General features: G+C 49.7%; 1 protein-coding gene and 1 non-coding gene across 3 annotated transcripts in view; both read right to left on the bottom strand.

Moving 5' to 3' along the window:
- Window positions 1–10,274: 10,274 nt before the first annotated feature.
- Window positions 10,275–26,235, bottom strand: part of COP1 (COP1 E3 ubiquitin ligase) — a 100,821-nt gene continuing 84,860 nt past the window's right edge. For both annotated transcript variants that reach the window (XM_045838722.1, XM_045838721.1), the window contains exons 19-20: window positions 12,916–12,960; window positions 10,275–10,623 (exon numbers count right to left, since the gene is read on the bottom strand). In XM_045838722.1, coding sequence (XP_045694678.1) covers window positions 10,606–10,623; window positions 12,916–12,960 — 63 coding nt within the window. In that variant the 3' untranslated portion in view covers window positions 10,275–10,605. The remainder of the gene's footprint in view (window positions 10,624–12,915; window positions 12,961–26,235) is intronic.
- On the bottom strand, window positions 18,598–18,735 carry LOC123818596. The gene has a single exon (XR_006785665.1). It is a non-coding gene; the product is annotated as a small Cajal body-specific RNA 3 (non-coding RNA).

Raw genomic sequence — 26,235 nt, forward strand, 5'->3', positions numbered from 1 at the left:
AGGCTCCTTCTCCTCCGTGGCTGTCCTCGGGACTGAGCACCCCACCCTATGGGCATCGACACCACCTATTACCCCTCTAGAGCCCTTACTCAGAGGGCTCGGGCCTCTCCTCATTTACTGAGCATTTCCTCTCGGGAGATGGGAGTCTCTGAGGGTCAGACCTGGTCTGTCTTGCCCCCTGGCTGGCACCTGGTAAGCCCCTGACTACGAAAGGCACGGGTGAATGGGCGAACTGACCACTGCACCCGGCCCCAGGCACTGCTGACCTCAGGGGACAGGCCTGGCCATGCCCTCCCTGCCACGTGCCACACAGGGAGAACGGTGGGGGCTTCCCAGAACCCCCTTGGTCCTCCTCCTTTTACTTGCCTCCTGAACTGTCTTACAGGAGGTTTGACAAGTTGGCACAGGCAGCGTGATCAAGATAAGCCGGCTGTTTAAACGAGGCGCCCACACACTGCCCACGGCGTTTCCAAAACGCTTTTGGATGGCGCATCCTCCCCTCCAGGGGTTAGAGCTTGCGGGCTGAGCCGCCAGAATACGGCCGTCGGGTGTTTGAAAGGGGCTGGCGGTCCGCGGCCCACGAGACGCAGCCCCCCTCACGCAGGCTGAACGCACCGCCTCCTTCCCTGCAGCCCCGGGAGCCCGCTCAGGGCCCTGCCCTGGCCGCCTCCTCCCCGGAGGGGCTGCTGGGAGAGGGGAGCCAGGCCTCGGGGGCCCTGGAGCGTGGAGTCTGCTGGGAACGCGCCATGTGCAGCTCACAGCGCGCGAGGCGCCCCGTGGGCCCGACGCCGCTCTGCGTGCTTTTCCACATCACGGCCCTCAGCAGCGCCGTGAGACGGGGGTGTCCCGATGGCACACTCGAGGACCCAGGCCCAGGGAGGTTAAGGAATGGCCGTCACTCATACAGCAAGTGGGGGGGCCGGGACTCGGCCCCAAGCAGTCTGACCCCGAAGCCCTCACTTCTCCCACCCTGCCCCAGGCCTGTGGAGAGGGCGACACGGGTGGACACATCCACACGAGATAAAGCTGGTGCCCGTGTGGGGGGCGTGTGTGGGTGTAGGTGTGCTGGTGCGTGCACGCACACTAGACAGGGCACTAACTGTGCAGGGAGGTGAAGCAGAGGGGAGGGTGGCTGAGGGCCCTGACCCAGGAAGGCCCGGGAAGGCTTATCCGGGAACGCAGTCTGAGCACACAGATGGGCAGGCAGTGGGGCGCCCCCGCACAGGTGCCTGGTGGAAGAGTCTCCCGGCGGCTGGACCAGCCAGTGCAAAGGCCCTGTGGCAGGAGCGGCCAGCACGCCGCCTGTGCTGGTTAGGTGCCTCCGGGTTCTGCCTGCTGCTCACGGGCAAGGGCCCTGAGGCCCTGAAAGCTGGTCGTGCACACCGGGCTGCCGGGAAACAGCCTCCCCGAGCCGCCTGGCGGTCCAGAGCCGCCTCGCCTCCTCTTCACGCTGTTAGCAAGTGCCAGCGACTTCCGTGTGACGCGCGACTTCATCTCCTCCTACCCCCACCTCCTCGCTTCTCCGACAGGTGGCTAGTTATATGTGAAGCTTTACCGTTCTCTTTGGGAAGAGAGAACTTTGCAGTTCAGAGAGGCCATCGAATGAGCTTCTTTGTTTAAAAAAAGAATAAAAAGGTATCTGTTTATAAAGTGACTCGGAATTCCTTAGGTTCCTTGGACAGGTAGCCGGGAAACCTGCAGGTCTGACAGGCTCAGGCTCTTTACACTGGACTTGGGGGGGGTGAGGCTGATGGGGAGGGTGCTGGCACCCCTTCTGACGGTCATGTTTAGGGGGGATTCTCAGAGACACTTGGATGCAGCCCCCCACCAACACGGCACTCATTGTGGCGGGCGTGGGCCGTCGAGAGCCACTCGAGTTCCAGCCAGCGTCTGGGGCCAGGGTTTGCTCTTCCGTGCATGGGGCTCAGCCGGCTTGGTGTCCTCTGGCACATTCCCAGTGGGGTCGGGATGCGCCCGTGGGCCCCGTCCATGGAGCCCCATCTGCCGGCTGCACAGACTCTGCACGCACACCCCTCCCCCTCAAAGGGTGCCGGTGCCATCCCAGCAGCTGCGGAGCGGCCCTGACGGTGCTCCCAGAGCACAGGCAGTCACTAGCAGCGAGAAGGCATGTTCTCGGGAGCGTGCAGGCCACACACAGGGAGGAAGAGGAGCTGCTGTGCCCCCTCTTCCGACATTCCAACTCAATGCACATTAAAACACTGTCAAGGCCCTGGCTGGCATAGCTCAGTGGATTGAGGGCGCGCTGCGAACCAAAGCATCGCAGGTTCGATTCCCAGTCAGGGCACATGCCTGGGTTGAGGGCCAGGTCCCCAGTGGGGGCCATGTGAGAGGCAACCACCCATTGATGTTTTTCTCTTTCTCCCTCCCTTCCCGTCTCTAAAAATAAATAAAAATAAAATTAAAAAAAAACAAAAAAAACACTGTCAAGAAAACAACTGTGAGGACCACAGGCGGCTCTGGGCTCCCTGCCAGGAGGCGATGCCGAGCTCAGGAGTCGGGCCTCCCATCAGGATCTGAGTCCGGCTTCACCACGTCCTCGTGTCCTTCCGTGGGTCACGATGGCTGTAACCACAGCGCGCTGTTCCTGTGTCTGCACGACGGGGCTCCCGGCTGGCTGGGGCTGGCCGAGAGTCAGGGCCCAGGGCACCCCGGCCGCGCTCGGTCGTGCCCGGCGGCGAGACTGTGGACTGGGCTGGACCCGGCGATCCAACTGACCTGGTTTGAGGTCGGGATACCAGCCTGTGCCTCAGGGGTTTCAGGTTGTGGGGTCACGTGCTCGAGGGCAATGGCACAAGCCCGGTTGCACGTGGTGCAGCTCAGGCCTCACACGTGGATACACCCACCCACTGTGAGTGGGTTTTCTTTTTTTAAAATAATATTTTATTCGTTTATTTTTAGAGAGAGGAAGGAAGACAGGGAGAGAAATGCCCATGAGTGAGTGATACTTCAATAGGTTGCCCCTCAAACCCCCCCACTGGGGACCTGGCCTGCAACCCAGGCCCGTGCCCTGACTGGGAATCGAACCGGCGACCCTTTGGTTTGCAGGCCGGCGCCCAGCCCACTGAGCCACACCAGCCAGGGCTTCTTTTCTTTCTTGAGAAGCAAATAAACCGATGAATGCTGGGTTTTATGCACATGTAAGACTGCTATCCCAGACTGTGGGGCGTGCAGCTATCCCAGACTGTGGGAGTGCAAATAAGTGACCCACGGTTTCCGTTCTCTTCTGTCACAGAGATCAGTTACAATGCAATCAGAGGGCCAGAGGGCGGGCAGATGCCGGGAGACAGGAACACTCCTTGGGGAAGGAAACACGGGGAAACCGTCTCTGGCCTCTACTTGTGGCTCCCTGGTCGTGACCCCTGTGTTCTCTTGCCTGAGTCACAACTCCCTCCCCCGCCCCACCCTCGTTGTCTGGGAGAGAAGACACACTGAAAAGACCCCCGTAGGGGCGATGTGGCGTCTCAGCCCGCAGGCACCGAACTCCTACCAAAAACCTTCCCCAGGGAGAGACTGCACCGGGGACGCGGCAGGAGGGGGCAGTTCAGAACTCTCACTCTGGGCTTTTCCTCAGCTCGCTGTCGCTGTCTGTCTCGGTGGCCCCCGTGATGGCGGCTATGGGCGGGTCAGCTCACGGGCAGGTGTCACATTCAGAGAACACAAGCAGTCGTGCCATTTTATGGACCCACAGATGCTTCCAGAACAGCTAATCTAACCTTTCAACTTTCCATGCTTTTGTTGCTCTTTCCAATTTTTATTTTATACTTCATTATTCTGCATAATGAGAAGACACTGAAGAGTGACTAAAATTTTAATATGCATATGCTAATGCTGCCCTGTATCCACGGAGTGCTTTTTAATCTCCGAGAGCGCAAGAAGGCTCTACCGAGAACATCCGTGGCTGAGACTGTACTGCAAAGCTCTGCAATCCCGCAGCACAGGAAGCCCACACCCCAGTGCGAAGTCCCTCCTGGAACCGGTCAGTCTGGGGCGTGGAGTGAGGACTCTTTCTGATAGTAGAAACCCTGACCAGAGTCTGGTCTTTACACACGAAAAATACGGAAAAAATATGAAGTGCTTATTGGCTGGGCTAGCTTTTAAATTGGTTTAGGGAGAAAATACTTGTTGCATCTATCAGAATTTAACCCCTCACCCTGGTCGGTGTGGCTCAGTCTGTTGGAGCGTTGTCCTGTAGATGAAAGGGTCATGGGTTCAACTCCCGGCCAGGGCACGTTCCCAGGTTGCAGATTCGAGCCCTGGCCCAAGTGTGTGCAAGAAGGCAACCAATCAATGTTGCTCTCATACAGCTCTCCCTCCCTCTCTCTCTGAAACCAATGGGAAAAATATGTCCTCAGGTGAGGATAAAAAAATTTTTTTAATTTAACTCCTCAAAATTAGCCAGCGTCCAAACATCAGCCGTAAAATATGTTTGCATACTTGCAAGAGACTCAGTCATTCCAAGAAAACATCAGCAGGGAAGTGCTGTGAGAAGCTTCTTTTCTACTTAGGACAGAAATTTCAATAGCTCAGGCTGAAAGAACCAGAAGGGGGGAAAAGCCAACCCTGCAAAAACAGCCTCTGCTCTCTCTCTCTCTCAACAGGCTACCTGACGCAGACACCTTTCAGAGCGCTGCAAAGAGTTCTATACTCCACTCAATGAAGTGTCCAAAGCGCCTGTTTACTGAGCTCGAACAGAAAAGAGTGACCCCTGGTTCTCTGAAAGCGCACACACCGAGATGTGGCAACACTATACTCATGTGCACTCCCGTGGAAACGGTGGCGCCACTCAGCAATAAAAGCTTTCCCGGCGTGCGGCGTGCCCTCCCAGGCGGCCTCCCAGGCTCCCGTGCCAGACACACGGTTGCGGGATGAGAGCGCCGTTGCTGCAAACATGCTGTAGGCGCTGGAATGCAGGCTCATGAGAGGCTGGACTTTGGCACGGTTCTCCCACTTTCCTGCCACTGCTGTCGGGCACGCACCCGCAGTGCAGGTCAGCACACCGTGGTCTGCAAGCCAGGGCCCGCCGCTGAACTTCTTTTTAAGGTTTCATCAGCAACAAAGGGCTTTCACGTGTTTAAATACTTGGAAAATAGTTCTTAAAAAATGTCGCGACACATGACAACTAAAGGACATTCAGGTTTCCGTGTCCACGCGTAAAGCCTCGTTGGAAACCCAGGCACGCTCACTTCCACACACTTGGGGAGGGCTGCATTCGGGCGGTGCACTGGCACAGTTAGGTTAGGGACAGAGGCTGCATGGCCCACGAAGCCTAAGATACACCCCTCGTCGAGAAGAGACCATCTCCTAACGGGCACTCCAGTTCTGTGGACCCGACAGAGCCACCAGGTGCCGGGGAAAGCGGCCCCTCCCCCACCCGTAGTAAGCCACCGGCCGAGCACCCCACCCACGGGAGCGAACTGAGCCGTGACGAGGCTGTGATTCCGCTGACGCTCACTTCCAAACACAGTGCGGGGGCGAAACGCTCTTCCGGGCGTGTAAAATTAAAGAGGGATCTTTAAGTCTTGAGTACAGCAGTGAGAAATTACTTAGGTTTGCCTTGATTCCTTCTCTTGAAAATCCTGGACTATTTTTTCTCTTTGTGGGGTTCTTCCAAAAGGTCCCTTCCTACGCCTCTGGCCACAGGCCAGCGCCGACAGTAGGGCAAAAGCGGGGCACTCGGGGAACCCGTGAACTCACCCCCAAAGAGAGCGCCAACACTCCACACTACAGCTGGCTAGCCGGACTGGAGCTTCCTTCTTTGGGAGCTTAAACCTCGAAGTCCTGAGTCCTCACCCACATAGTCCCTTTCAGAGCTTGGGCACCGGGGACCGCTTCTAAAACTGATGGAGGGCAGGTGACTCGCAAGAAGCAAGAACACATTCAAACCACACGCAGATGAGAAGCTGTCTTCATCCTCATGTTGAAAAGCTGCGATAGCCTCAGGTAAAATAATGTCGGAGTGAGTAAATCACAAGGACGACTACAGACTTTGTAGAGTGTAACCTTATTAACAGAGAGAGTATCATTCTCAGTAAGAATTTAGAAATAGGGAATACAAACGTTTGCTTCCTTTTGCAAAATTATACAATTTCTTAGTGACAAAGTTGAGACTGTAAACCTCATCTAAACTCCATATTAGCCCCTTTAAATTTTTTTTATTTGAGAGCAAGAGAGCCATAGAGAAACAGTGCTTGTTGTTCCACTTACTTATGCACTCATTGGTTGATTCTTGTATGTGCCCTGACTGGGGATCGAACCTGCAATGTTGACACATTGGGACGATGCTCTCTGACCAGTCAGGCTACCAGGCCAGGGCCACCTCTTTTCTTTTCAAGTGACAGCTGAACAGATCGTTGTGATTTCTTCTGTGTGCTTCCCCAACTTCAACTCGCACCAGTGGCTTGCATTTTGTTTCCTGTATGCTGAAGCTACCCCTTGTACCTTGTGTCAATTTTTGACATTTTTTTAGATTTATAGAAAGACTGCAAAGAACTGAAGAATTCCCATACATCCCACACCCAATATCCTCTATTATTAACATCTTCCATTAGTATGGTGCATTTGTTACAATTATTGAATTAACACTAATACGTTAGTATCAACTGAAGTCCATCCTCGATTCCAGTTTGCTTAGCTTTTCCGTAACGTCCTTTTCTGGTTCAGGGTCCCCTCCAGGGTATCACATTCAGTCCTGGTGCTCCGGGACCCTCCTGGCTCTGGGAGTTTCTCACGGTCCTTGTTCTGGTGACCTTGACAGAGTTGAGGACTGGTCAGCTCGTGAGTGGGATGCCCCTCAGTAGGGATCAGACTGGGGTTATGAATTTTGGGGAGGAAGATCCCAGAGCTAAAGTGCCCTTTTCATTACATCGTATCGAGAGCACATACTCATGATACACGACCAAGAACCTTCCTTGCTGACCAGGCTACGGCAGTGTGTCGTTTCTCTTTTCCTTCTTCCACTCTGTGCTCTTTGGAAGGAGGTCAGCGCGCACAGCCCATACTTAGAGGTGGGGAATTATGTCCCATGCAATATTTCCCTCTCCTTTCCATTCATTCATTTGACCATGCGTTTATACATTGTATTCTGTTGCTGCAATTGCTCCGGCGTGGGTAGGCAGGAGCTGCTCACGTCTTGCTTCTTCTTTGCTTCCCTTGGTCTTGGACGTCCCCTTGCTTCTCAGGACTTAGCTGAGAAGTTACCTCCTCAAAAAATCCCCAAAAACAAAAACAAAAAACAAATCTCGAAAACCACCCTATTCCCAGACCTTTCTCCCCTACCACTCTAGGTTATATGTTCTTCCCTGTATGTTATGGAATTTGCACACTGTATAGTTACCCAACTTTCCCCCTGGACAATAGCTTCCCGAGGACAGGGGCGCCTTATTTATTTCATAAGCCTAGTGTGTATGTAGCACGTGGGGTCTTGTCAGAACAAAGCAGCAGCTCGACAAACATTTCTACGGCGATCATTACGGTTTCCTCGTTAGCCCCAAACCCAGGAGTGCCCACACGTCCCCCAGCAGCAGCACCGCAGCTGGTGACGAACCGCTCCGGGGGGACCTGTGAGGTGCTGCTGTTGTTTATGGGTCACGTAACAAACGTGCTCAGGATCCAGGTTAACATTTCTTCGTGTCTCTGCTGTGAGTAAGCCCATTTCCTGACTAGTCATCCCAGGCACCTTTGCCTAATTACACCAAGGGCGATGACAAATTACCTGTATGTCTAGAACCCCAGGCTGGGTCGCTTCTGACACCGCTTACCTTACAGAAGTGGCGTCCCCAAGAGAGCACACACGCATTTGGGGCATGGGGTTCCCACGTGACTTACTGCTGGTTGAGGATTTCACGACCATCGAAGAAATACATTTGCTGAATTGTATTCTTAGTTGTAACAACTTATGAGGAAATGACTTTAGGTTAATCCAGACTCTTTCCAGACACAGGAATTAATGTGGCAAACCATTAAGCCGGGACAGTTTTCAGGCTGGATTAAGGCACCATCTGAGCCCAACTCGCGGCTGACTCCTGACTGGTCGCCTCCCGGGCTGCACTCCTGCTCCCCCTCCCTGCCCACGACACGCGAGGCCGGGGTGTGCCGCTCAGCCCTCCCTTCGAACTGCTTTTGTGACGAGATTCAAATTCTCACCCACGCCCGGGAAGGCTCCACGCGTCCAGGGGGCTCCCCTGCCCCTTCAAACTCACCCCCTGCTGTGTCTTCCTTGTCCTTAACGCCAACCATGCTCACCTTTCTGAAGCTCTGCCTCAGTCCGTAACTTTCCTGATGTCTAGTAACTCCACCTTCTTGCAAGAACTTCACAAAGTTCTTCAGTCTCTAACATTTCTTAGGCACACAGCGTGCACCTAAGGACAAGGGCAGCTTTGTCCGGGAAACGCAGGCAAATCCACTGAACACAGAGTAGGCTGAAACCCGGAGACTCAAATGCTTTTTGAGGTAAAGGGATTTTTTGGTGTTAAAATGTACATTATCTTTAAGATTTATTATGTTATTTTTCTAAGAAATAGTAATATTAATTTGATGCTGACACGCTACAAAGGCTACCACAAACTTAAAAATCATTTCTCACTATTTACTAGTTAAAACAAAAATTTAAATAAAGCACTGCCTTCTTAAAATAATAATTCATTAAAAAATTGAGTCCTTTTGATAACTAGATACCTTATTGAATCCTTCCAAATGCATTAAAAAATTGAGTCCTTTTGATAACTAGATACCTTATTGAATCCTTCCAAATGCATGGAAATTAACATGACCCCACAATTTTTAAAAATATTTTTAGGAAATTACACCAAATAAAATACCGTAACAATCTGCCTCTATTTAAACACATTCAAAGAGGCATCAACTCTCTGCTCCCTATTTGGTGATTCCCTGGACACACCTGCCCAAGAGAAGTTCTTCCAGCGGAGACCCTACACTGCAATGTTCTTCTGCACCTCTGCAAAAGGTCCTTCACTAATCTGGGAAACAGGTCAGCTAACACTGTTCTGGCGAATGACAGGAATAACTTTTGAATGAGTGATCTTTCCTCTCAGAATGGAGTCCAAAAGTTTATTAGGTTCTTAACTCCCAGAAGTAAGATAAAATTGTGAAGCTGAAAACCAAAACATTTCCCCTAAGTTTGAGGCAAACACAGCAGAAGGTTAAAGCCGACCTGAAGACATGGGACGGTTCCAGCCTTTACCAGCCCCGGGGGAGGGGAACGTTGGCTGCGGGACGCTGATGAGCCCGCGGGCGGGTGGGCGGGCGGCGTGCTGTCGCCCCCGAGTCCGCTGGGGGTGCTGGAGGACGCAGGCCACTCACACGGCTGTGCACCCCAGGCTTCCCCCAGTGCCTGTCTCCATGAAGCGTGTGGCGTTAATTCTGTTCTGATCTTTTTCTAAAAAGCGTTCAGACTTTTAAAGCAGCTCAAGCAGAATGCTTCCTCTTACGTTTGCTTGACCTGCTACTCTCCCAACTTCTACTGCTTACCAACGGGGAACTATTTAGAAAATAGGCTAGACAACCTAAGAGATTATATGGCTTAGAAATTTCTTTTCCTCTCTGTCAGGCACTGGCAAACTAGGTCTGCGGGCCAAACCCTACACTCCAGCTGTTTCACAGCCATGCCCCCTTGCTTAGCTAGGTGCGTACTGTCTGCCGCCACCTCCCTGCTTCAAAGCCGAGTTGCGGAGTTGCGATACAGACCACGTGATCTGCAAAGCCTGGAATGTTTACCAGCTGGTCCTTCACAGAACCCGCCCTCAGCCCACGCTCAGCCCACGCTCGGGATGGCACCAATGGCCATGACCGTGTGACAGCTATGCCGCTACGAATCGGGCTGGCTGGCCTGCATGTAGGGCTTCTGGTGCGCATGTGTGACACTTCAAAGGCACAGACAGACACGTCTGTCACAGACTGACATTCTCTTTCTCTTGGAATGAGGTTTCAATGAGTCAAATTTTAGATCCTGGTCAGATTCAGAGGGACTGAGGGGTATAGTGCTTGCTGATGATATGAATCTGGGTAGAGAATAAAGGAAGAAATTCACAGGGTAAAGTTATAAACCTTCTCACTTACTGTAAACATTAAATTTCACTGAAAGGAATCCATCTACTTTTATATTGACATTGACATGCATGATTCCAAAGAGGTCGGGAAACATGGACCTTAAAAATGAATTCACTGGTACATTATTCTGCAGGCCGTGTGAGCTGCCCCCTCTTGCCACAATTGACAAAAAACTTTCTCAGTTCAACTGTGGCTCAATAAACTTTTATTATTTTTTGTTATTTATTTTTATTCAAAAGAATTTGTTTCCCTATCACAAAAATTATATAACCACACCACCAGCAGCAGCCAAGTCCATAGAGTTATACTGATGGTGGAGAGGTCACTGGGTGACCCGATGTCCCAAAGGTCATACAGGAGGAGGAGGAGGAAAGGAAAAAATGCTCAAAACAAATCCAAAACCCATGATGACGCTGGGGAGAGACGTGACGTGACGTGACGTGACGGTCCGTCTTCTCTCGCTGTCAGCCGCAGCTGTGTTCTAGCAGGACCACGCGCAGCTGAACTTGAGTAAACTCTTCATACCAACTCCAGCACCTAATGGGGGGAGGGAAGGCGGGGAGGATCAGTTTAGTAAAACGTTTTAAAGTATAGAATGAGTTTTTATAAATCTTTACTATATTGTAAATGGAGAACTAAATCAAGAAAACTTTTCCTAACTGCTAAAATGCCAAAGAACTTGAAGGAATTAGACATTTATCCTTTCTTACTTTTAAGACTAATCTGTTCCTATTTCAGTTCAACAGCAGGACAAATGCTTCAGGCTGGTTATCTCCACAGTTAGCTAGAAAGCCTTCAGGATAAGCCACATTAAAATACGTGAATGGATACAGTGCCCGATTCACAGCATAAATATAACACTTTTGGAAAAGATCCAGGGCGGGGAACAGTAGGTGTATAGTTATATCCACTTTTGAATAAAATTCTTAATAAATAATAATACAAGAATAGACTTTCATGTACTCTTATATTTTTATTAATTATTATTGCATTCAAAAGCGGGTATAACTGTAAACCTACTTCCCCCCACCCTGTATATGCTGGCACCTCCCACATGCTGATGAGAATTTTAAGCGCTGCTGTTTAAGACTCTAGTCTATTTACTCCCCCACTGATGAACAGTTTAGAGAGATCGAGGTACCCAGGACCTAAAATCTTGCCTTTGTCTAGTGCTTCCCAATTTTCTAGTTAATCATCTGGTGTCAAGATAATCTGTTAGTTATTAAAGCAGTGCTTTGTCATGCAAGAAAGGTGCGATGCTGCTAAAATGAAAACCGAGAAGCAGCAGCAGCGTTCGGCTGTGCAAGGGGAACGGCTGAGAAGGGACACGGGACCTGCGGGACATCGCCGGCCCGCGGGACAGAACAGCGTGAGACGGCCGCGGTCCCAGCAGCACAGCAGGGAAGCAGCCGGCTCGACCCACACCTGCGCCCCACGGCGGTTTTTGTCTTTACTGTTAGCAAGCGGGCGTAAGGGGTCAATGCTGTTGAACGACATCTTAGATTTGCCACTAAGATTCTCCAAGTATGTGCTTTGAGTTTCTGCAGATACTTTAGCAATCCCAATTGCCTCAGAGGCCAAACTTACAGAGTAATGAGGTGCAGCTTTTTCACTGAAGGGCTTGCGTGAACGTAAGATGAAGGGAGATGGGAAACTGCAGAGAGCCACTTAAAGCTGAGACCCAGGGCCTTCTACCATCCTGCTTGAGGCTTCCAGAATGCAACACTGACCAGTTCGAAGCCTGCTTTCCATTTAAGCTGCTCGTGGCTCCCTAACGAGGCTCTGCAGACAGAGGAGCCGGCTGCACAGGGAGGGGCGTGCACACCAGTCTGGCCAGCTGGCGCTGCAGTGCAGGCCTGCTTCGAGTCTGCTCCAGCCGTCTGCAGGGCAGGGCGTTAGGCGCGGACTTGCTCCCTTGCTTGCTAGGTCATTCCCCACTCAGGATGAGTGGGGAAGCCACAGCAAAACTAATACAAATGCTAAGTGGCAGGAGAAATAGATACATGTTTTTAAAAACTAAGCAACATCCTGTTATCTCTGTACTAGCAGTGAATACGCAGAAAGACCTGGTGTCCAGGGTATGTGCTGATCAAACCCCTGTACTAAAAACCTCCAAATCGTGGTTGGTTTGAAAAGACACACTGCTTAGCTTTAGCTCAGGACTTGTGTGTCCAGTGTGTGGTGCCCAGTACTAAATACGCACTGGTATAATTAGATACAATTTATACTTCCGTGTCCTAGCTACAAAGACGAGGAGGTGGGAAACTACGTCTGAATTTGACACTGCCACTGTGTGCCCAAAGACCTTTAAATCTCACTCTACACTAATGGCAAGATCATACAATGAAACAATTTTCAACTCAATACTAGAACACCTTTTCTTCCCTTGGCAACTAATGAATAAATAACCTACTTGCCAGAGAAAGAAAGAGTAAGAGTAGGATATCTTTAAATCTGGTGAGCGTCCAAGCATCTCTAGCTGCATCCTGGACCCTGTCCACTGAATGCCCTGAGGGTGGTCATCCTGGCGTGAAAGAGGCTGAACCGTGCTGGGCCCACAGCGAATGCTGAACAGCCTTCACCTGTCTGTCCCCTACGAACACATTCAGCATTCGCACAACCTCCAGCAAGCACCATCGTCTGCCCCACAGCCGCAGGCTACTGATTCTTTCCCCTTCAATCAAACCACTTCCCAACACTCACAGAGCCAGGACCGGGAACACCTCCAAGGCGCAGGACCGCCCCGTAGTCCGTGTTACAGCTGCAGTCCCTCACACGCTCAAGACAGAACTGACCTTAACGTGGAGGGGAGCGGGACGAACAGCTTACCTTAATTGTACCCTGACTGTTAGCAGCAATCAGCACATTGGACTCCTGGAAGAGAACGAGAACTTTTAAAGAACAGGGAAGGGTCTTCCGGAGGGCAGTCCCAGAGCGGAACTTCCTGTCTTTCTTCCCTTCGCCCTAAGAACCAACAGAACCTAAAGTAGAGAACCAACTTGAACATATTTTTATCCACAAACTTTAAACACAAAATCCCTTATTGTGAGGATTAAGTTTTAATAAAAACAATAAAGTTGGAGGTAGAATAGGAAGTTTTCCAATGTAAACAAAAATAAAAGAAATGGATTACTACTGGAAGGAAAGCCAAGAGAAACAAAGTGAAATGAAACGCCAGTAACAAGAACTTGAGAGAAAAGTGCACCATCCTTCCCACAGAAGACTCCCCCGATCCGTTTTCTCCCGTGACACACTGGTAACTGGTGTTGAGTGCTGCGCGTCTCTGACAGCCGTCCCTGGTGTGGGCGGCATCCACCAGCTAACCTGGTGTGGGCGGCATCCACCAGCTAACCTGGTGTGGCCGGCATCTGGCACTGGGAAACACACGGACGTGAACACTCAAGTGGGGAGGCTTGGGAAGGCTCTCTTTCTTTTGAACGACTCTGTCACCGAGCGTGTGCATTTTAATCATTGTGATGACTTGAAACAGAATGCATGCAGTGGCATGTTTTTATATTCCAACCTTTAGGGAAAAAACCATTTCTCTGGCAAGAAGGAAGAGAGGGAAACGGCGGACAAGTCTGGGTTTACCAGAGGGGATCGCATTAAGCAGGAGGAGCTGGGACCGGTCTTCTGTTGGAAACTAAGTCTAGTCCGTCGGCTCTGGAGCCTGGAGGTGCGCACAAGCCTCCCTGCCTTTCGGGGCAGGCGGCCAGAAGCAGGCAGACAGCTGCAAACCTGCCAGAGGCCACACGGCTGACGGGAAGACCGAGTGCACACAACAGGCCCGAGAAACAGGTAGGGAGGTCAAGCCTCAGTGAAAGACAGGGTCCGCCTTCGCCGCATCCTGCCGGCGTCCTGACCAGGTGAGGAGGAGAAGAAAGACATTTCCCGGTCCGCACGCTGGCCAAGTCACTTCAGCCAACCTGAGTTAAACTTCCATTTCTCTGCTGAAAGGAAACCGTGCTCCATCAACTTAATACATTTCTGTTCTTTAACTTTCCTGTTGATTCCTGGTCAAGTTACTTTTGGAAAATGCTGTTTTTGCTACTGGTGTGAGAGGAAACAACTTTCTGCACTGTTGCTCAGATTTTTGGTATCCAACTGTTCCTTCGACGCAGTTGGCGGTGGAGACATCCACGGGTCTTCGTTGCTCTGAGAAGGGACAAAGCCACGTGTTTTCGGGGTGGGCGTGGGAACTGCTGGCGGTGGGGTCTGGGACACGCGACCTCGAACCAGGGCCCTGGCGCCCGCGGACCTTCAGCTGAAGTGGTCTGAGAAGACCATAGAGCAGGAAGGCTGCGCTGACCCCGCAGCCCCCAGACAGGTCCTGAGACCCGCAGGTGAGAGGCGTCCGCCCTATGTGCAGGGGAAAGGGACACCCTCACCTCCAAAGACAAAGGGATGCCGAGAAGATTCCAGACAGACAGGCTGCACCAGCGAACTCACGCCCCGTGCCCTAGCACGCTTCCGCACGGTGCCCGCTCCCGCCCACACCCGGCACCGGGCGCAGGCCTGTTTCTCCGGGCCTCACTCCCTTCTGCAGGCTCCCGCGTGCCAGAGAACTTAAGTAACTCTGAACGCTCTTCTCCTGTTCATGTGTCCAGGGACCCGAGAGGGCTAAGGAAAACCTTTTCCTCCTCTCCAGCGGTGTTTTCCTAGCTGAGGTTTTCCCTTAGATCAGCACACGTGTCCTTGAGAAGAGCAGCACGGGTAATGCAGAATTCACTTTAGAATTAGTGTCCACGTCCACTCAGGACCCAGACACGACTCTTCTGTCAACACCTTCCAGAAATGGAGCCACGAACAGCGCCGACCCATCCAGTTTCTGCTTGAGGAGACTCCAGCCTCCGAGACGCCACGGCCACCATCGCGCGACACGGCAGTCACCCCAGACTGCTCCCCCCGCTACGGGAACACACAGCGAGAGAACGGTGAAAACTGTACGGAAGGAGCCCACAGCTCTATCTCTTTCTGCCTTTTCACTCCAGTCACCTTTTAACACAGAGGGGGAAGGCAGCCACGCCTGGCGAGATGAGGTGCACCCTGTGGAAGGGAGAATGAGCCACTTCGGCCAGTCACCGAGATTATCACGTAACTCAAACTTCTAATTCTCGGTGGAAGGGAAGACCGGAAAAGTGTGGGGTGTTATCACACAGCATGAGATCGGGCTCACTGAAATAACAGTCACCACGTAAGAGGGGTGTGAAGCCGGTACAATCACTGCACTAAACCCCAGAAGACATCTGGTAACTGTCCGACAAGAAGAGAAAACATCTTTTGGTAAACTCAGGACTATCACACCATTAATAGGTGGCACCACCTCAGATGCAGCCAGAGGGTTAACACTGAACATCTTCTCCTACGGAGACAGATAACTGTCTCATGTACAAACAGGCCAACGCGGGAAGTGACTGCCCGGCTGGAATGGTCTTTTCGGACCGACATACAGGTGACAGAGTGTCCTAAGAATTCTTAGAAACACTCAAAATTTCATCAGCAAAATTTCACTAACAATCAATGAAAGAAAAGAGTCTCACATCTCAGTATGCCCACTCCCTGCCAAGACCATGAACTTATAAAAAATGAAAGGATTTAGGATTAAACTGTCTTTCAGATAGCCAGGTACTGACTTAAGATAAACTCATTTTTGCAACAGAGAAATAAAGCCAAGTATTATAAATGGTGACAGAAGGAGACTTGCCTTGGGTGGTGAACTCACAATACAGTGTACAGAAGATGTGTTGTAGAATGGTACACCTGAAATCTATCTAATTTTATTAACCAATGTCAACCCAGATAAATTCAATTAAAAAAAAAAGGTTGCTTAGAAGCTGCCCATAAAGACAAAAAAAAAAATCCCAAAATATTTTATGCGTCAGCGTAGAGGTATAAAAGTGGCAAGTACAAGAAGTACACGGTTATTCCTGCAGGTTTTGAGTGATTCTGCTTGCATTTTGAATGGCTAGTAATTTAGCCTCAGCTGTAATCTGCCAGAGCCCGAATGTCAATAAGTTCTGGCTCAATGGGTTGTTTTTACTTGCTAGGTGAAATAAAAATGCTAGCCAGTAATGCTCATTTTGTCCCTCTTTCTTGGAAACTGACAGCTTAACCTAAAGGTTAAGCTAACACTACACCTAATATCTTCTTCTCCATATAAAGATACTAAGAAAAGATAATGGTAGAAATTAGATGGAAGTCTTAAAAAAACAGAAGAGTTGTACACAGAGACCAACCAGCATCCGCTTAAGTCTCCTCTTTGCTGGCTTGCCCAGAAAAGTGCCATCGCAGCTAATACACGAAAATCCTAAGCAAGCTGAGAAATGACAATTATTCACCTAGTTTGCAATTACAGGATTTGTTCCTAGAGATAGACATAATCGGTTTTAAAATGTGGATGAATTTTACTATAGATTTAAGCATGTAAAAAACCCCGAACAACTTCCATTTCTGGCCATGGGCAGAGTAGGTGGCAGAGATCCGCCCCCTCGCCGACTAGAAAAGTGAGGAAACTGTGCGAGAACCCGGGACAAGCAGGACGTAATTCCCATGAGAAGGGAAACAAATGAGCCGAGTCCTGTAGCTGCCCAGGCGCTCCACCTGGGGCCACTTTCTGGGCCATGCAGCGGAGAAGGGGAACCCCGCTGAGCACAGGGGCGTCCAGGGCGGCTGGGTGTTGTCTGGCAGAGCACCACAGATGGTCCCACTTCCTCCCTGCATCCAACTTACATTTTCTCCTGTTACGTCCTGATCTTTTTATTAGGCACCCAAAGGAACTTGTGTTCACAATCAGGGAATACATACTGTGAACTGCACTGAGGGGTGAACATTAAAAATACTTAAGCACACAGGCAGCAGTCATTAAAAAACTAGTACAGCTATACCTCTATATATCCGACTGCCCCCGATTTTAGCATATCCTTTGCCATAAAAGCAGCTCCAGGTCTATCCGGTGTTTAACAGTAAAGACACAGTAAATACCCATCTTAACGGTATTTAAAGTGTATATAATGAGGATCAGAGTCTGAGCTCTCATAAAACCCCGAAGAGCAGAGACAGACGTGCAGCTGACGGCACCGGTACAGCGCCCACAATGCTCGCTTGCCCTCACGTTCAAGTAAACCCAGCTTGAATTAAGATCATCAGCTTTGATTTGCTACAGTGGGAGGATCACTGGATCGCTATCTTCACATGCCTGGTTTGAGCAGAAGCCTGCTGTCACCTACTAGATGTGCCGGATTTTGTGCAGAAGAAAACTGTAAGGGGCATGTATGACTGCAGGAGAGGGTGAGGACACACATGCAGTTACATGGAGACATCTGGCAGCAAGTCGACTCAGGAAGACGGAGCACCACAAAGGATTTGAGAGAACGGCGGGAAGAACACAGGGCGGAGTACTGCACTTCCGGCCTCGGTCGAGACATCCTGGACAGCGTCACGAGCCAGGCGCACCTCTCAAGCGTAACGGGCACATGTGCATTCTATTCCCTCGTGTCCCTGGTTTTTAGTCGGAGGTCATTTTAGCGAAGGCTCTTGAATCTAGATGTAAATCTATCGTGCAAAGAAACAGAGCAAAAGCAGTGCAAGTAGAAAATGTTAAAACGGTTCATTAAAATGAAGACTAGAATAGACCAGAGGACCTCTAAAGAGCCTAGAAAAATAAGGCTCGTTATCCAACAACTGTCTGATGCAATAACCGCTCGGTGTAAAAAATATGGGGATTTCAGAACCGCAAACAGGATTCTTACACAATCAGTTATAAATAAACCCACAGCTGCAGCTTATTAGCACACCCTGGCGCTATATATCACACCTCAGAGCTCATCGGAAATGCCGCTGCCACTCCCTCTCCCTGCCCACCCACACCCCTCCTACAGCAGAACACATTCCTTGAAAAACTGAGACTTCAAGTTCATTACTAAGAAGTTAATACTTGATAGCCAGCTTTTCCCCGGGAAATGGTCATTTCTGAAATTGGGATGCAGTGAAAGATCACATAAACTGTATTTTGGAAAAAACACTTTGATAATGACGAATCAATTCTTAATGAGAAAAACTTCATGGAAGCCTCCTCTGATGAACTCCTTCACATCTGAAATACTGATTGACTTTCACTGAGAACCCTGAATGAGTTCAGCGAATGCGGTCCCTCAGAAAAATACTTCTCTATTCATTCCCCCTTCCTACCTGTACTTCCTGAAACACACAACGCCTACTTTTAAAAGCCTTATGACACCTCGCACACCAGTTAAGATGGCTGTAGAAGGAACCTCACTTGGTTGTCTATTAGTAGTAACCCAGCACACTGGGAGGGGGAGAAAGGAGAGGGTATAGGAGGGAAAACGGTGGCAGGAGGAGACCTGACTTTGAGTGGACACACAATACAATACACAGATGACATATTATAGACCTGTACACCTGAAACCTATGTCGCCCCAACAAATTCAGTGAAAACATTTTTTAAAAGCCCAGCACACTGAATCAGCAGAGAGATTAAGCACAGGGCTGGAGGCCGTGCGGAGGGGAACGATGGGACTCGGCCGGCTGTGCTGAGCCAGCCAGAGTCCTCCGTGTCCCGGTGGGACCGCTGCGCCCCGCGGACAGAGGGCGTTTTCGTCTGTCCGCATCGTGGTTCGTGCAGGTTCCACGTTTGGTGTGCGTCACTACTGCGAAGCCTTTTGTACACACACACTTCAGTGCACTCCAACGGGTTGTGGAAGAGAAAACAGGACTCGGGAACCACGGAGAGACACACGACGCACAAACTCAAAGCGGTCGTCCCCCCCCCACCACCCCCGGGGAGAAAAGGCGGTAAAGAACACGTGTGGGGGAGGAGCACCGAGACACACCGCAGGATCACGCGTGCTCACCGCCCTCCCTCCGTTCCCAGCGCTTTCCAACTCCATTCCCTTTACGCGCACACACTCGGACGCTACCTCCAGAAACCTACGATCGCCTTCACGTGCCAGTCCCCGAGACCTCTGGGTGCGCTCCCCAGTGAGGCCGAGCGCCCTGGGCCTGCAGCGGCACTTCCAGCTGGCGGGGGTGGGGGGGAGAGCTCCGCACCGAGGGGGCTCTGAGCGCGGAGCTGTGCCTGTCTACTCGGTTACCTGCCAGATCCCTCCCGAGTGCTCAGGCAGGGCTGTTTGGGAGTTCCGTGCTGTTTCCGTCGCACGGTAGAAACAGCAGCGCATCTAAGACGGGGAGACCTGGACCTGCGTGTTGGTCTGTCACTTCTTAACCCTCTTGGAGATTCAATTTCTTCAGTAATAAAACGGACAGTCTTAGATGCTTCATAGAATTTTTAAATAAAAACTCAAAGAGAACACAGTAAAGTATCTAACCAAAGAAAAACAGGCACGTGACAGGCACCCCCCAAAACACACGGCAGTCGTTCTCATGAGAACACCCCCATTTCTCCTCGCTGGAGGGGCAGCTGTCCCACCATCCCTACGACCCCGGCACCGTCTGGCCGCCACACTCGCGGCCTTATAAACCGGGGAAAACACATCAAGCGGGCTCTTCGGGGTAAGTAGACTGAAACGTTACCGTAACTCTCTTCCCTCGAAAACTAAGTAGCTGCTGGTGTTGCTATTTTTTGCTGTCGAGGCAGAAGCAAGGGATCCACCCGGGGCCGCACTGATGATGCACCACAGTTACAGAGACGAGAGCACCTGCGGGCAGCCGGCAGAGCGCCCCCCACAGGGCCCAGCGGCCGCGAGAAGCCCGAAGTGGAGGAGAGGGGTGGTGAAGGCAGGGGCCGGGGAGGAAGGACTGGGTGCAAAGAAAGGACGAGGGAACTCAGGCCCGTGGGAGGGAGCACACACGGCAGTCCAGGCATGTGGGGGCAACGCGAACAGAGTTCCGAGGTGATCACGGGAACTGAGTGGCCTAACAAAGAAACTCTCTTAATAGATGGTTTGTGTTAGAAAATAAAAATAAGTTTAGACAAATAGCGTTATTTCAGATTCCTGAAAATCTTGAACAGTGCTAGTAGTTTAGACGTAACGCCTCAGGTCAAACATGTACGGCAAGAGAAAAATTAAGGAGTGACGTTCAAAATCACGTCTCTCACTAGAGTGGACTCTATACTTATTTTAAAGGCTGACCTCTAATTAACTACTCAGATTGAAATCTAGGTTACCTTTGAATCAGTTCTTCTGTTTTCTCCCCTTACAATTTAAATGGGATTTTTTGAAGAATCATATTTAATTGTGAGGATAATACAATTTTTAAAGTACATAAAGGCACTTGAAGTAAAATAGATATAATAATCAAGTTGAGGAAATATATTTATCAAATTATACTGTAATTTTTAGTGATGGCCAAATATACAAGTTGGAGTTAAATGCAAATACTGAGTTTGAAGGGGAACTCTCTGAACGACCTAGGGTCATTAAAGGTAGTAAGCAATGTCTGACTGTCTGAATCCCCCGGGCGATGGTTCAGGACATCCGGCGGCGGTGCACAAGGGTGAGCTGAAGGGGACATAAAGGTGTTGAAAGTAATCTATGAAGGGAAGGGGGGACAGGAATGAGGAGACGAAAAGCACAAATAAATGCAAAAAGAGATAAACATAGGCGGTATTTCGAACAAAGTATTATTATTACTTGATGAATAATTAGAAGATTAAAAAAAGAGGTTCAACAATAATGATTTAAGAGTTTCAGGCTCGAAAGACTTAGAAGAATGATAAAGCCAAAAGGACACAAGGAAGTTCATCTGTCAGAAGCTGAAAGGAAAAATCTAAGAAACAGCACTTCATAATACATTTCTTTTGGTTGTACAGAATAAATCCTCAAAGAGTGCACTGCCTGACTTAAACTGACCTCACTTCTTTTTGTGACCAGTTAGGGTCTTTGAAAATTAAGTAAAATTTAATTTTTTAATTCAACAAAGACTTATAAAGCAAATACAAACATAAAAGGGCTCAAAGCCTGATCATGTTACAGCACTTCTCACAGACGCAGCCCACGGGCAGTGTTTTACGGTCGGGGGTTCGGGCACGTCCGAGTGGGTGAGCACACTGCAGGGACGGATGCCCGGAGAGGGCACGGGAGCCCGGGCCACCCCACCCCCGCCGATACCTTCCCTGTGCACCTTCTCCAGGTTACAGCCTTTATAAAAAACTGGTAAACACTCGGCCACATTTGGCTGATTAAACATCTAGATGTTGCCTTTTGGGAGACAGATCTTTGACCCCAGCTTAAGATCCTGATTTAGTACACTCACTAGAAGACTGACTGTTCTAGCCTTTATTTTTGCCAACGAAAAGATCAAAAAGAAGCCCAGTCCATTACTCCTGATGCTTTCTTTAGAGTTGGCCTTCACAACCTCTTCCAGTCACCAGCTCCCAAAGGGACCTTGCAAAGCCATCATCTTACGTGGCTCCAGGGTCGGTCTGAGATCACACCTATCACTCCTGTGCAACGAACGGGTGGGTGGCGGTCGCTGTTGGAAATGCTTTCCCCTTCTCAAATGGAAACATGACGGGATCGCTGCAAGACTGGACGTGACAGGGACGGGATCTCTGCTTCTCTCTCCCGCGTCATTCTGAGCTATTTCGTAATAAAATAAGAGAACTGTGTATCGCACAAAGAAACAATGACAACAACAGTGAAGGTTCCTGGGTCTCACCCTCAGAAACTCTGACTTATGAGTAATTCTGGGGTTTAGAAATTTGCTTTTTGAACACACATTCTAGGTAATTAATAATTCTGAAGTACACATTAATAGACCATATGTTGAAAAACACTAGTATAGATGTTGAAAACTATAAATGTGGAACTCAGAGAAAGGAGAAATATGGATTTTTCTGCTTCTGGTCAGGGGCCTGGTGAGGAGGAAGGAAGAAAGATTTACTTATTATTTAAAAAAGAGAATTTATGGCTGCTTATTTACCAGATCCTATGCAAGGACAAGAGACTACCAAGATTAATAGGACAGGAGTTTTAACCCAGGGAAGCTATTCAGTTTAGTGAGAATGATTATGCAAGTAAGAGTTTATCTGTAACACTTACACAACCCTATATACATTTATTTGGCTAAAAAAGATAGCACATTTAGTGCTTGAATGTGAATTACACAAATGGCTCACAGAACTGCAGCGGCAAGTTGCCTTCGCAAACGACGATCTGTGAGAATTGAAGACGAAGTGGGGGGGGCGGGGCTGCGAGCCGGACCGCTGTCCACACGTGCAGCTCACACGCCCTCCCGAGCGCCCCGTCCTCTCACCCTGCATGCGTGTGTCGCACTCGCCATGACCAAGTAGGAGACACGGAGTCCGCACAACCGCACAGCAGGCGGTTCTGGACGCCCCGCCCACACTGTCACGTGCCATTGTGCCCTCAAAGCGTCGTGTAAAGTTGGGGTAAGGGGGGGTAGCACAACGACAAATGAATTCAGAAAATGCTGGCTTTCACTGCACGTGGAAGCCCAAGCTCTAGAACACTGCACATTTAAAACAGTATTGCCTGTGTGTGAGTGATGGGAAGGAGAAACGGGAACTGTTCTTTCCAGAGAACTTTGGAAGACTTAGGGGAAACGATAATGGGCGTCCTTGCGGAGCGGGCGAGTCCTGCCACCGGCAGTATGCAGCAGGTGTGAGCAACGCCCCGCGGGAAACAGGGTGCGAGTCACCCCTACAATGGAGGAAGGTAGGGCTGGATCAACCTCACGGTAGTCGTCCACCCAGCCAATGAACACCACTACTTTTCGTGGCGACGACACTCAATTGGAAGGGCTTCCGGGCTTATGGCATCACAATAGACACCAAACAGAGGTGCAGGGGAGGACCTCTGGGCACGGCAGTGGCCAGGGCAGCGGCGCAACGGTAACAAGACAAGACAGAATCCACGGTGGGGGCTTGAGGCTCTCTGAGCAGTTTGGTGCTACCGGGCATTACGGGTGCCAGTGAAGGGGTGGGTGCCGTGCTGGAGGGCAGGGGTGCCCTGATGGGTGAGGACGTGAGGGGTCACACAAGGAGGCCTGGCTCTTATTCTGCAGCCAACGATCGTAGTTCCCCTGCATGTGCTTGAGCATACGAAACCAATTCAAGCAGCATTTACTTATGCCTTTTAACAAGAAAGAAAATGGTATTCAATATTCACTCTCCTGCTACTAATATGGAAGTTTGTAGGAACTAACTGAAAATAAACATCTAGAAACCAAAGTTAAATCCCTTCCCTTATCAAACTACTTTGGACATGCTTAAGCATGGTGGGATAATAATGAAATTTTAGGTTAACAGCACAATTCAGAATGCATTCTCAAATTAACATATTCCTTTTTTCTCTTAAATAAAGCAAAAGAAAACACCCAACAAACAAAATCCTGGTAGCTTAAAGATCTGTGTCAATCCTAGGCTTCAGAACTAGTATCTGCAGAAGGACAAATGTTATTTTTAAAAAAGCAATTTATGAGAAAAAAATTACAAGACCCACCGTAATAGAGGTCAAATTCCATTACGGTACCTATAAAAATGGCAATAATGAAGTACTAAAAATGTCAACAGACCCATTAAATCCTATTTCGTTGTTTCCGTGACAATATTCACCATAAAACATCGAATGCAACGAACGTTCTCATGGAGGCTGTCCGTACAGCACTGGACTTGGGGTAAGGAACAGCTACACTTTGTGTAATTTACTTAACGAAGAAATGCATCCCAGGTTTGCTCCGGTCCTCCAGCACCTGTCGGCCTCCTCCTCCTCCTCCTCTCCATCCCCCCCACCCCCTCTGGCGTGGACGCTGTGGGAAGTGGGGGGGCACTGGGAAGGAGATGGGGGCCACCGTCTTCCAGGAGGTCAGGGTCCGAGCTCCAAATCTTCTTTCCTTCCGTGCCCCAGACAGACAAGAGTGCACTCCCATTGGCCCTCTTCCAGGCAGGGAAGTGTTCTACAGTGTTATAAACCGTCCGGCTGGAGGAAAGAAGAAAGGAGAGGAAAGGTAAAAGGAAGAAGGGAACCGGACATGGAGAAAGGAGAGACAAGAGAGAAAGATGCTCCTACGTTGTCTTCTCAGTGTTCAGTGGGGAAGTCAGGGAGAGAAACAGCCAGTGAGTGTGGGAGGTCACGGTATGGTGAAGTAGCTTTTTAAAAAACAGTTAAAGGAAAGGAGACCACATCATATTTTTTTTTTGCTTGTGTTTCTTCCTGAGGGAGTAAAAGAACAGCAAAATCCAACAGACGGCAGGTATTCCTAGTTACAATGATTCTCTCTTTCGCAGATGCTGAGAGCCGTTTATGCCTCTTGGCTACAGTGTGTAACAAATCTCTTTCCAGTGATAACGTGCATCATCTGTTCCCAAACTTGACTGCTCATATAATTTTCCAAGAAGACCTGAAGAACTTTTCAAAGTACAAATCTTTACCCTCCCCACTTCCTCCCCCACACAGGGGTGTGTACAAGCATTTGAGAGTACAACCGTTTCGCTGTATATATTTTTTTTTTACAATCCCAAGGTGATCCTGATGACCACTCAGGTTTGAAAACCATTGCTATAATAAATGTTATTATAGATGTCTCCTGCACTGCAACGGAAGTAGGCTGGCTTTACACACGCTTTAGACTCCCCAGCACTGGGTGCGATCTGATGGTTTGTACCCAGCATTTACTAAGTCAGAGAGGGATGCCTGGCTTTGAGATAAAAACATAAAAAAATTGGAAAAACAGATGTTAAGTCTCTTTGAGAGAAGATTTATTGTCACACAGCACTAATGCAATGGAGAAAGGGAAGAAGGAAGAGACTGTAAATCTAACAAAAACATTAAGCCAATAATAAATACCAGTTCCTCTACTGCTGCACACAAATTCAACATTTTCATTGCTTTTGAAAATGGGCAAAAGCCTGGAGGTTACATCCCAAGGGGCAAATGACAATTAGAAAAAAATTCTATAGCTGCAATGAACGTTCGTGTCAGGAAACATGTCTTAAGTGACTCTACTAGAAGTACCTCCCACCTCTACTCCAGCACGTCTTTGGTTTCAAAAAATACTATTTAATCAATTATGCAACAAACAAGGTAAAGGCCAGGGCCGAAGGACCGTATCATTCATTTCAACAATCACCTATCAGCTGCACGTCCTGTGAAACCATTAGCTTACTGCTAGAAATAGTTTTAAAAAGGACGACGGTAAAAGCAAACACACACAGATAGCTCTCACTATCTGCTCAGAACTATTCCAAACCCTTTACACCGGTCAGTTTTAACCGCACCCAGACCTGAGAGGTGGGTTACTGTCACCATAGGCACGTTACGGACGGGGCACCGACGCCCAGTGCAGCGCGGACCCCAGCCTGGTGGTGGACGCAGCGAGTGGGCGGTCTGACCCGAACCCCGGCGGCCTGGACCCAGAGTCTGTGCCCTTTCTTACCCAACATGCTAGGATGCCTTTTTCTCAAGGACTTTGCAGGTTGGCAAAAAATGTGAGACAGGAACACAAATAACAGCACAGTACAGGGTATGACGGCCCCACTAGCAGGAGGGGGTCACAGGATTGGACACAGCTGGCTCCAGTCCACCACTGAGTGGGTCAGCTTTGGAGAGGGACGCGGGAGAGGAAACTCGGCGTGCACGGGACCTTTAGCCCATCACAGGCCTAGCAAGTGTCCACATGCACAGCTTCCTGGACGTCCCCCCACTCACACAGAGAGGACGGAGAGCTGCCAAGGACATTTAAGACGCAAGCCTTGGTTTCCTGCCAGTCTCACACCGTTCGCTTTGCATAGACGCAAGGCCGATAGGCCAACTCACAGTCTTCCCACTGCAGATGCAAGACCACAGGTGAGGTTTCATTGTCGATGTAAGGTAACTCGGTCTTAGCACACAACACTCCTTACTTGTCTAGGCTCAGTGTATTTCCATAAGATAGTGCTGTGGGAAGGCAGGCCCAAGGTCAGATTCTCAGGCAGGCCTAGGTCTGCTCAGAGTTCAGGGTGGACACTAAATCTGTACTCACACTGCAGATGGCAAGTCATTTATTCCCCGAGACGCAAAGACTTACTGAATCTCTGTCTTGATGTCCTGCATCGACTCTGTAAAGTTCTTAACAACAATTTTTCTAATATTTGCTTCAGCAGGATTATCTCTCATTTCTCCCTTTAGGGTGCCCATTGAATATGCTGATCTTTCTTACTTCACCTGCTAT

This window comes from Phyllostomus hastatus, unplaced genomic scaffold (assembly GCF_019186645.2).
Source record: "Phyllostomus hastatus isolate PE091 unplaced genomic scaffold, TTU_PhHast_1.1 phas_contig_283, whole genome shotgun sequence".
NCBI classification, from domain to species: Eukaryota; Metazoa; Chordata; class Mammalia; order Chiroptera; family Phyllostomidae; genus Phyllostomus; species Phyllostomus hastatus.